At 49.6% G+C, this 12235-nt stretch overlaps 1 protein-coding gene across 7 annotated transcripts in view; it reads left to right on the forward strand.

Annotated features, from left to right (window-relative positions):
• FAM178B (family with sequence similarity 178 member B) overlaps positions 1–12235 on the forward strand; it is a 113937-nt gene that overhangs the window by 30431 nt on the left and 71271 nt on the right. For all 7 annotated transcript variants that reach the window (XM_027072604.2, XM_015074118.3, XM_015074119.3 and 4 more), the window contains exons 6-7: positions 2862–3014; positions 9955–10060. In XM_027072604.2, coding sequence (XP_026928405.1) covers positions 2862–3014; positions 9955–10060 — 259 coding nt within the window. The remainder of the gene's footprint in view (positions 1–2861; positions 3015–9954; positions 10061–12235) is intronic.

Genomic DNA, 12235 nt, shown 5'->3' on the forward strand with positions numbered 1-12235 from the left:
GCTTTTTTTTTCTCAAGTTTTTCTGATAGTCATCTCTGGGCTAGAGCAGGGATCAGCAAATCTGTGTTCATAAATAGTACATATTTTAGGCTTTGAGGGCCATGCACTCTCTGTTGCAACCACTCAACTCTGCTGTTGTAACAGGGAAGCTCCCATAGACAATGCATAAATGAATAAACATGCCTGTGTTGCAATAAAACCTTGTTTACAGAAATGGGCAGGAGTTGGCCACAGATTGTAGTTTGCTGACCCACGGCCTTGATTGGGAGGACCCCTGCCTCCTAACTTTTACTTTCCACTGTGAAAATCTGTGAGTGTTCAGATTTGAACAGCCATCCCAGATAGTTAGAGAGCTACTCACATGCTGCCTAGAGACCCAGAGAAAGGATGTCATGCAAGTCACATGGTGAACCCAAAAGGGCAGATGTGGTGGAGTGTGGAGACTGAATGGAGCCACTGGGTTTGGGCTAAGGCCTCTTTGGACAAGAGTGCCTTGGTGGCAACATAAGTGATAAACACAATTGTCTAAGTTGGGACTCATGGATTTGTTCCCAGATGTCCTACTCAATGGATAGATAGCCTTGGAATGAAACGTTTTGAACCTCTTTAAAAATCTCTATAGCAAGAATTAACTATTCTTGCTCTTCACCTTTCTAGTGAAGGATTCTGGAAGTCGTGGCTTGGATGTTTTGAAATTCCCCACAGAAGGGAGTTATCTGGGGAACTGGCTTAAGCCAGGTGTTCCAGGCTTTGAAATTGCTGATGATTTTCTGGGCACATGACATTTTCAAGTAGTACTTTGAGAAAGCCTTTTTGACAACAGCTACTTTGAGGTGGTTGTTTTGATGTGGGATCATTTTTGATGGGACAGTTCAACATTCTGCTTCAAAGAAAATTACTCACTGATACACAAAGCCAGCAGCCTCTTCCGTCTGTGAATGGGGCCAAGGAGAGATGTGGGTCTGGAAGGGGTGAGGCTGGGGCTGGGGGCCAGCCACCATCTGTTAGAACAGTTGTCTGTGACCAGGAGTCACATGACTGCCACAGATGCCCATTGTAGAAGAGACCCCCACAAGCTTCCAGAGCCAGAACATCCCCTCATGCTCTAAGGATTGGCTTGCATCTTGAATAGATGCCATCCTACATTCTCTATTTCTTAAAGTTAAAAGACCTTATGTGTGCTGGGGCAGGGGAGGGGGGAATATTTAAACTACAACATCATCCTTTATCCTTTCTTTGGGGCTGCACAGGAAATCTCCAATTAGACATGGAAGACTCATCTCAGAACTCTTAATGCACATACATTATATTTAATATCACAAAAGTCCCTTTGTATGATCGTTTGGGGGATAGGGCTAAGACCCTTTTACAGATGAGCCTAATTACTAAAGGCTTTTAATAATTTGTACTTTTTTTAAAATACAAAAACAACCTAAGCTGTAAATACTCATAATGGCAAAGAAATTAACAAAACAGAAGATCATTTTACCATTTGTGTGATGGTTTGCAGAGGCTGCTTGCAAAAGGCTACAGGACAGAATCTCCCTGGTATTTTCATGTCATTTCCACGCGTTGTGTCACTTCATCCTCAGGATGAGCCTATGACGCGCGTCAGCACCTTTTCTTGGGTCACTTGGCCAGAAAGTGAGACAGATTTCATCTGGGGAGCGGTGGGCTGCCAGCTACACTGCTCCACTTCCAGTGCCAGCTGCTCGTGTCCCAGACCCTGACGGGAGCCCCAGGTGCTGTCCCCCCTCCAAGTTCACTGTCAGGGCTCAGGCCATCCTCCAGTAAGAGGAGGGGATGCAGTGCTTGTAGCTTGTTTGATTTGGCTGCTATTATTGTTGTTAAATGTGTGTTGTGTATCTGTTATATCTCTACAAAAATCAAGCAGAACACAGTTGTATGAAGTAAACAGGAAATGTCTCCTCTTATCCCTCCCCCCAATCCTGTTCCCTAGGGATGACTCCAGCTCATACTTGGGTGTGTCAGATGCATGTGGGTTGTTGAATGTGTCTAAGAATGTGTGTGTGCATATGTCTGCGTGTATACCTATGCACACACACGTACACACTTCCTATCTGAAACTTACTGTTTTCACCCACTATTCCCTCTTAAATGGGTCGTTAAATCTTGACAATTTTTCCCTCTCCCTATAGAGTTAGAATGTGTCCCCTCTTCTTTCTGTTCCTTCCCTGTCCCTGGGACCCAGCTCTGATCTACTAATCAGACTCACAAGGCAGGGCAGGGCCTAGGACTCTGCATTTTAGCAGACCTCCCTGGGGAGTCCTCCTAATCACAAGAGCCTGAGGACTGGTGCCCCAGAAGAAGAGTCCAGGCTCCTTCACTGTGCAGATGCCCTCCCTGACCCTGGCTGCACCCAGAGCTTCTCTCCTCTGCCCCTGGCACCGTGCAGGCAGCTCTGTGGCTGGCCCACTTGCTGAAGGCTATTGTGGTGATTTTGTTTACCTTTCTGTTAGGCGTGCAGTGGCAGCCCACGACTGACTCATCCTTCAGCACCTGGCACCTACACATCGTGGCACTCAGTGAAAGTTTGAGCTGAACAAAGCCAATGGGTGGGGCTGGGTTTGGGACCAGGACTTCTGGCTCCTGGACTAATGTCCCAAGCAAGGGATTGGGGTGCATGACAGAGAGTGGGATGGCAGAGTTCCTTGGTCTGCATCTCATAGGCTCCTTCTTTATCAGCAGGTGGCGCTGTCTCCCCCCCCACCCCCCCAGTCTTGTCTCCACCAGGCCCTGGCTGCAGGGCAGGGGCACCTACAGGCATTCCCGGCCTCCCTCTGTGCTGCAGACCAGGTGTGCCTCCTGACCCTTGGCTCTCTGGCTCCTTGCTTTGGCAGGATGCTGGTGGAGAGGTTCTCCATGTCACTACAGGTCATCCCACCAGTACATCCCGGTGAAACCGTGTTTCTACCCAGGCGTCATCCCCTGTATTGCATCCTGGACTGTTCACACCTGAAGCCACGTAGCCACCTGGAAGGGCTCTTCCTCAGGTAAATGTCGGCATGGCATGCCCAGGCCTTCTCCCTCATGGAGCCCAGTGTTTAGGACTGCCCCAAATGAGGAAATTCAAAGCCGTGTTTTAGCCGATTTGGGTACGTCTATTTTCAGAGATATAGATGAAACAGTCACACATGTCTACTTATAACATTTAATTTACTGATTTAGATGCACATACTTTGAAAAGGACTATATTATAGCAAATACTAGGTAAGTTGTGTATTTCCCTATTCATATTGCTTTTTCCTCTCCCACACCCCAGTTTCATGGAACAACTTTAGTCAGACTCACCATACCTGCCTTTGGGGTTGTCTCCATCAACACTGGAGCCACTTTCTGGGCCATCCAGCAGTTTTCCAGAGCACATCATCGTCATTTCCATCTGCTCACTGGAGACACCACCCTTCAGTCAGTGTGCAATGCTAACGGTGAAAAGTTTGTCCCCGGCCATAAGTGCACACTGTGTTAACATTGGACAGCTGCCCCGTTGCTCTCCTCTGTGGAAGGAAATTTACGTTCATTCTCACATAGCCACTGCCTGTGTTGCTTTTTAAGGGAATTTTGAAACTTTACCACAGTAACACTCAACACTTGCAGTTGTGAATCCATATATCTAAGAATAAGAGAGAAAGCCCGTAGGACTCAGTGCAGTGGCTGTCCACTCGTGCTCATGAGGCCAGTGCCCTGCTGGGCCTTGGTGGCCAAGGGGATGGAGAGGAGTCCACAGAACCCACACCAGCCAGCAGGGAGCACAGAACTTGAGCTATCCCTGTGATTTCTTGAAAGCAGGGGTTTTGTTGTCTTTTCCAGCTATTTAGGGCTCCTATGTCTATTTCATTAATTCTAAACCCATCTAATTTCATAATATAAAGGTAACAGCATTTTGATGTCTTTCCTTTAAAACTTTCTATCTCGGGAATTTTCAAGCTTTACATACTTTATGTAGAGAGAACAGTATAATAATTCTCCATATACTCATCACTCAACTTCCAACAGTCAACTCAAAGCCAATCTTGTTCCATCTCAACCAGTGCCCACTAACGTTGTCCCCTCAGGATTTTTTTAGAGAGAGAGAGCATGAAAGCATGAGTGAGCAGGGGAGGAGGAGAGGGAGAGGGAAAGAGAGAATCCCAGGCAGGCTCCACGTGCAGTGTAGAGCCCAATGCAGGGTTTCATCCTAAGACTCTGGGATTGTGACCCGAATCAAGAGTTGCATGTTTAACAACCGAGCCAGCCAGGTGCGCCATCTCCTCAGGGTTATTTTTAAGCAAATTCCAGGCACATATACTTTAATCTGTAAGTATTTCAGTTTGTGTCAAAAGATAAGACTCTACCTTTTTTTTTTTTTTTAGGACTACCTTTAGATACAACTTAAATGCCATTATTACACCTAAAAAATACATATTCTTCATACCGTTAATATTAGTCAGTGTTCAGATTTCCTCAGTTGTCTTCAAAATGTGTATTATATGGTATTCAAACAAGGCCAAATGTCTCAATTAGTCATAATGTGAATGGTGAAATAATATTGTATGGCATTGATGCCCCAACACATTTAACCGTTTTCCTCATTTTTCTCAACATATATGTTACTTCCAACCTTTCTGTAAGCAGTATGGTAGAAAACATCTTTATACACAAATAACTGTGTGAAATGTGGCCCCGGATGTGCCATGAGGCGACTGGGCCTGAGTGTCTGTCTGCCTATTGGTAAAGGCTGACATTGCCGTGATGAAAAGGTGTCTAATAAAGGGGATGATGAAAACGGAAAACAAGAAACAACAAGGGGTTGTGGGAAAAGAAGAAGAGTAGTGGCACAGGAGAAAGGGGAGGGGCGGAGAATGGGAGAATGGCGGGGAAAGAACAGGAGAGAGGGGAGGAAGGCGTCTCACAGAGCTGCCTCAGCCGGCTGTGGTCTGTGTGGACAGCATGTTTCCTGTCCCAGACTGGACTGCCAGCAGGAAGTGTTTTGACAGACGAGATGGCCCATGCAGCAGTGACATGGGAGCCCGGCAGCCCTGCCAAATGGGGCCAGGTGGCCGGCCAGCCTCCCTGGAGTGAGGAATTCAGACCCTCCTCCCCCAAGTATGCTAATGAAGCTCAGTTGAGATGGCTTTGCCAGTCACTGGAGCCGAGGGCCTTTCTGGAGGAATGCCCTCCGCCTTACACATGGTCAGGTCTGGTGGCCCCTGCTACGCAGTGGGTAAGGGCCACTTCCTGAAGGTCACCATTTAGCCTTGGGGCCATCTTTTATTTCCTACTTGTGCCAAGGACTTCAAGCCCAGACACAAGAGAGGGAAATAGTGGTTCAATAATTACCCCCACTGTGCTCAGCCAGAAACACAAAAATGGAGGAAGAATAAAAGGTTACTTGATCTCTCAAGAGACAATATGGTTCGATTTTTTGCCATACAAAAAGCTAGCACTTTGTGAGATTACAGGTCACTTTTATTTTCCTTATATTCTTCTGCATTTTATGAACTTTCTAAATGAACATGTTTTGTTTTTAACAGGAGAGGTTTTAGGGTAAAAAGTGAACGCGACTTTTAAAAGCCACTTCTTAAAATAGATCCACGTCTCCTTATCCTTCTGTGGAGAGGGACATCATCTTCCTCCCCACTGTATGAAGTGGGGAATCTTGGCACAGATTGCCAGGCAAGTGCGGGCAGCCTCAGTGTGTGGGCTCCAGGCCTTTCTCCCGGGCTGCATCTACACAGGTTTATGCACAAGAGCCCATCTCCTGGAGCCCACAGCCCCAGGATTGGAGCTGGCCTGGACGATTCTGTCTCGTCATCACCCAGCTGGGTGTATGACCTCGGAGGTCAGTTCCTTGGAACCAAAGTCACATGCCTTTATGGCAGAAGTTGGTACCAGGGGCCGAACCTTTCCCTCCCTTGACAGCAGTTCAAAAAGAAATCTGATCACCCCCCAAGGGGAGAAGCATTGGGACCTATGCCCACATGCAGCTCAGAGGCCAGGGCAAACTCCATGGGAAGGGTGGAGATTGCCTGCTGAATTGTTCGTGGCCTTACCTGGGCCCACACAGAGTGTGCAGGAGTGTCAGAAGTGTCCTCAGAGTGTGTCTGCCACTGTTCCTGTGAGGTGTTCACAGTGTATACTCAGGGAGCCCTTCTTCCGTGAACACTTCTGCAGGCAGGAGGAGGAGGCCGGGTCTGAGCCCAGTAGATGTAAATGGGCTTGTGCAGTGGATCTCCCTGAGGCCTCTTGTTTTGCCAGGACCTCTTCCACTTCCTGGTGATGCCAGCAAGCTTGGTCCAAGGACCTGGGGGGGTGGAGGAAGGGGTGGGTCGCAGAACCAGCCAAGACGGTCCTTGGCTTCACGCAGGGTGGAAATCAAACATGAGCCAGCAGAAGGTGAAAGTAGAGTTTATTGAAGAGAGAGAGAGAGAGAGGGAGAGAGATGGAGAGAGAGAGAGGGAGGGGGGGGTCGGAGCATCTGGAAGACTGGAAAAGGAAAAGAGCAGGAGTCTCGTCTTTGTTCGGGGTCTGGGGTTTTTACTGAGGACAGTGCTCTGATGTATGTGTCCTCTCAAACATCCAGGAACCAGTTAGAACAAAGATGAGGGCCCAGATGTTATTCCTTGGAGCCAAAAGGCCTTGGTTTCCAGATGTCTAGCTCCGGAGGTCTGAAATACGCATATGATAGCTTCCTCAGTTCTCACCTGGTCCTTCCTTAGGTGTTATTTGTTCTAGAGAATCATTAACTCCTGGTCCCTTAAGGGGAGGCCATAAGCTATTTGCATTACAAGGCCTGTGTAAAGTGAGGTGGGGGTGTAGGTCCTAGCAAGGATAGAAAGCAAAGGAGAAAAACACCTTTCTTCCTCATGGGGTCCCTTTGGTTTCCCTGTCTCACTGGCATGCCAGGGTTGTAGCCTGGGTGAAATAAATCCAGCAGTTACGGAGTATGGATGGGGCTGAGCTGCCTAACTGGCTTCGGCTGCCCCCAAAAGTAAAGAGCCAGCGGAAGCAGCCAGCTGGGTGGTTGCTGGGATCCCTGGACTTCTGCCTTTGGAGGGTGCTCACTCATCTTTAAACAAAGGAAAGAAAGAAAAAGAGGAAGAGCAAGGATGAAGGCTCTGACCATTATTCCTTTCTGTTCTCCTGAGGCATTTGACTTAAACTTTCATTGAGGAACTTGGCAAAGACACAAAAACTGATGCTGTGTAAATAACTACACTTGGTACTTATCCCTCTGCCATCACTTGGGATTCCCAGCGCATTTAGATCCTTTGCCCTCTGGGACTGCTGCCCAAAAAATGGATGAAGATTTAGAGGCTAGAGGAATGTGTACTCAGGCGTTATCAGGAACACACAGTCCAAGTAGGAGGTCACAACTCTGCCCAGGAGCCCAGCGTGCTGACCCAAGCTGGTCCTTTGTTTTGTGTGATTCCCCTTTTCGGCTAATCCCCTCCCCTCAATTTCCACCACCACCAAACTCCTCCCCACCCCCCCTTACTTCCTTCTGTTCCTGTGCCTTGCCACAGGTGGCTGGACAGTATTCTGGCTGTGGCTACTTCTTATCCCAGGTGGGAACCTGTCACAGGGATCCTCAGACTTGACAGCTGGGGCTTCTCGCCCAGCCAGGCCTGCTTGGCATGTGCTGCCCAGGAGGCTCTGTCCCTCCCCTTCTCACTCCCAGGTCCTCTGACAGTCTCAGGATAACTTCCAGTTTAGGATTGGCTTTGTAGCAGGCAAAGGCACCCAGTTGGACCCAGAGTCAGCGTTCTTGGCTTGCGGACATGAAGTGGGTATTTTCACAAATTTAAAATTGATTCTGTAACCTTTCTGTAACCTGCATGAGCTTTGGACACATACACGTAGTTTCCCCACTCTTTTCCTCCAGGCTCCCCCTCCTGCCGCAGATCACAGATCCGGGGCAGTGTCTGCACAATCAGCCTTATCCCTGCCATTGAAGGGAGAGGGCTCATGGTTTCACTGAGGTGAAGCAGTACTGCCCTCACCGAGCGTGCACACACTAGGCTTGTGATCCAGCTTACACAGGAGATTCCTTGCCTCTCACATAGCTCTAAGCACAGAATTCCTTGAAAGCCATTCCTTTCAAGGCACAGCTGGATCATGCCCTTTCTGCCTATCTCTTGCTCCTTGTCTTATAGGCTAAACCTAACTGGGCAACAGCGAACTCAAAGGCAGCCTAATCTTTTCTCTGGCAGATACTGGGCTGCTGGGAGGCTGGCAGAGCCGAAAAAGGAGACGTTGTAACCAGAGGGTATCTCTCCCTCAGAGCAGCAGTTGGAAATGTGATGATCTGAGCAAACAGGGGCTTGTACAATCAATTCCCCTACTGAGAAACTGGTGGGGTGCCCCCTGAGCAGAATGCCAGAGCCAGAGTCTCCTTAGAGTTCCAGAGTACCAGCCTCCTTGCCACATGGCTCCTGGCCAGGACGTGTCAATCTGTGAGGCCTTCCAGGCATTGTTCACTTGGTTATTGTCTGTGTTCGGGGTGCTGTGCTTGAACCATGCGTGCATTGCGGGGTCAGCCCATGAAAGTGTCTGTGTGACCGAGCACGTGAATTAGAGCGGAGTGTGCCAGCAGCCCTGGGGTGCACACGTGTTTGTATGTACAAATAAAGGTCTATTTTAGAGTGGTCAGCTTCACAGACATAGGAACAAAGCCACTTTCTCCCCTGAACTTAAATATTTTGGAAAAAAATATATACAATTTGTAAATTGCCTGGACATACTCAAAGAGACAGCAACTTGGCTCAGACAAGAATCTTTCTTTTGGAGCATTCTGTTCCTGGCAGATTAAAATATGTCCTTTTTAAAAAGGAGAAGAAGGTTGGGCTTACCGATGAAATTTCTATCTAGAGTCATCTGAAATTGACTGAAATAGAGTTATCTGAAATGTTCTTTGCATGGATCTGGCCATTAAAAAGGAGAACAGACATGAAGTTACTTCTTCATTTCCTGGAATCCATATTCATCACCTTTGAGACATCATCTAGAGCAAGAGAGCAAAGGAGCATTCACAAAATGCAGAGGGTCAGAGAACCCTACCCCAAACCCAGCCTCCCTGGGGGTACCCAGGAAGGGTGGTGAAACCCAGCCAGCCCCTCCGAAGTGACTCTGAAAGCACCATCCACCAGAGGCCCTACGGCCACGTGAAATAGTTCAAGTCGTTTTATAGGGACCTGGGATCCTGTTTGTCTGGATGGTCTACCAGGGCCACAGAGTATTCAAAGCTAGGCTCCTCTCCATGCTGGCAGTTTGATTTTTGAGAGCTTCCTGTAGCCCCACAGGGTCCCGTATGCCTGAGTGCCATCCCCGCCCCCCCCCCCCCCACCTTGACTCTGCTCTTCACTCACATGGTTCCTGGAGAATCTTCTGTGACACCCTTGTTTGTTATTTCCTTCCCAGAATGTCTCCATCTTGGGCCTCTTTCTGTTATGTTCCCATCTTCTCAGGTGTCCTTTGTTTCGGAAAAACACAAGACAGGTCAGAAACGCTCTGTGTAACTGGATCTCAGACGCTGGTCCCACGTGGGCCCCGAGGGTAATTCTGTCTGCCCATTGCAGCCCAGGCCCTTGGCTAAGAGGTGACTCCTCATCTCGACACAGAGCCTCTTTGCAACCTTGGTAAATACCTCAGTTTTCCCCTCCATCAAATGGAAAGGACAAAATGTACCATCCATTCATATGTTTAAAACACTGAGAGATGTTCATGGAGAGCAAATGATTCTGGTGATGGTGTGGGTTGTTTTTCCTTCTGACAGCTCCTGGCATCAAAGGCTCCAAGCGTTTTTGTCCATAGCAGTTACTGATGTGATTCTGGCATCTGGTAAAGCTGAAATATGGAAATCCCCCGCAGCTTTCGTGAGACAGGCATGTTGAGGGAGGCTGCCAGGCCGGCTGCGTGGAGGCCTCCCCTAACTTCACTCCTCTGTCTCCGCAGCTGCCCACTGGCCCAGCAGCTCTCCTTCCTGCGCAGTGGCCTCCTGAGCAACCTCTACCTACACACCCCCGACTGCCCTGTGCCCCTGCTCCAGTGGCTCTTCCAGGTGAGGAGCACAGACCTGCCACTAGGTGGCGGGAGCATGCTGGCCGAACAGCCCAGTCAGGGCTGCATGGGGGGAAGGGGGGGAGTGGGCACTTCCCTCTTCTGGCCTTGGGTGCTGCTTGGTCTGTCCCAGTCTGCCAAAAAGAGGGAGGAGAGCTATGATGACAGTCATCACAGAGTTCAGGGACCAGCTCATGGTCTCACTCCATTCCCCCTAGAGTGTGGGCCTCACTGGGTGTTGCCTGAGCCACCAGAAGGCCTCTCCCTGACTACTTGCTACCCTGCAGGTGCTTCCATTGTGTCCAGGCTCCTCTGTATTCCCAAGTCACAGGTCCTGGCCCTGGTCCCACAAGTAGCCTTGCAGTGCCTGTGGAGGTGTGAGGGCCATCATGAATTTACAGCTAGGTGTGCCCCAGTGTTTGAACATTTGGCTCTCTCTGTGGAGTTTAGGGTTTCTGGAGAAGTCTAGAGCAGCTGCTCTGTCTTCTCCTTTCTTCCCTTCTTGCTACTGGAACATTTTGCCTTGGGGGTACATGCATTCTGCCCTGGGCTTGAAACCTTTGCCCTGAGAAAGACAGAACCCAGCAGGGATAGCCCTGGAACCAGCTGCTGTCATCTGAATGCAAGGCATGAGGGTGCCGGCCTTGGCACCCACCCAGGACCATCCCTGCCTGGGGATGGGCAGGTCACAAGTTCCAGCTGGTCCCGTTCCTGCCAGTTGGGGCCTGGACCCCAGCTGTAAATTAGAGCCACCATGCTGGGTGGATTGTTCTAGGAACTCCTCTGCCTGGGCAGACTGGCTGCCTTCCAGAAAAGGCCCTCCTGCTCTCTCCTCTTCCCTCTGGGATCCTTTCCACCTCCCTCCCTGCCCCAGAGGAAAAAGACACCCTCAGCTCCTGGGGCCCCAGTGTGTGGCTGATGCCCTTGCCCCTCCCCCAGGCCCAGTGGGGACTGGAGGGCCAATAACAGGGAACAGTGCAGCCATTATTCTCTGCCTCCTGTCAGTGCAGTTTCTCTTTGCTCCTTGCACAGTATATGACAGAATGCACAATCAGGCATTGGGAGACACAAAGAACCCATCTGAGACGTCGCCCACAGAGGGTCCTTGTGTGACCCTGACACGGCATGGGGTGACTTCCCTATCAGTCAGCCTGCGAGCAGTGGGCGAGCCCTGCCCTATCTCTTCTCCCACCTGGTCACCTCAGCAAGGGGCCCTAGAACAGAGGACCCAGCCCTGAGGCCAGACAGGCACTAGCTGTGAGTTCCAACTCTGCCACTACTCCCCTGTGACCTTGGGCGGGTTATTTAGTGTCAGCTCTATGCCTCAGTTTCTTACTCTGTAAACTGGGACCAACTGTCCCATGTGAAGATTAAATGAGGAATTCCTGTGACCTGCCTTGTCCTTATGGTCACAGCACAACTCTGCCCAAGGCCTGGACGTCATCCGGAAGGGATGATGTTAGCTCAGAGGTTCTTGTTCTCCATCTTCAGGAGGAGAAACAAAAGCTCTCCCTCTCCCAACGGCTTTAAGCCAGATAAATGAAAGGGGTGCACTTGGCCCTGGGAGCCTTCTGGGGGAGACTCTGCCCAACATCTTTGTCTCCAGAGAGGGAAGGAGGAGCAGGGCAGCTGACATCTGCCAAGCACAGTGACCATGTGGCCACTCATGTGGCCACACTATGGGCCTTATCATGATGGACTCTGATATTTCACTTTGGAGGTTTTGGTTTTCTTTCCACTTGGAACGTATTTTCTTCTAGTAACAAGTAGCATTTATATATTCATTCATTCCCAGGCATGGCTCGAGTACCTGCTACAGAGTATAGGGATAGAAGGATCTTGGAAATGGTGTCCCAAGTAAATTCTCAGAATGTGGCTATGGTTGGTGCTCAGCGTACTTCAGAACTTCACATTGTTAGTGGGGAGTATGGTTGCAAGAAGGCAGAAATCCATGGGGGCTCCCTGGAGCTGCTAGTGGGATTCTCCTAAGGTGCAGGGGTGGTTCATGGGATCCAGGGGTGGGGCCTCAAGAAAAGCTAGAATCAGGATGGGGAAGGCTTAGGATCCTAGGACAGGCCTTAGTTTCTCCCTATTCCCCAGGCTCCATGGCCAAGTCAATTCCCAGGAAAGAGAGTCTTATTGGCCCAATAAGGGTTAAGTGACAACTCCCCCCCAC

Source organism: Acinonyx jubatus, chromosome A3 (assembly GCF_027475565.1).
Source record: "Acinonyx jubatus isolate Ajub_Pintada_27869175 chromosome A3, VMU_Ajub_asm_v1.0, whole genome shotgun sequence".
In the NCBI taxonomy this organism is placed as follows: domain Eukaryota; kingdom Metazoa; phylum Chordata; class Mammalia; order Carnivora; family Felidae; genus Acinonyx; species Acinonyx jubatus.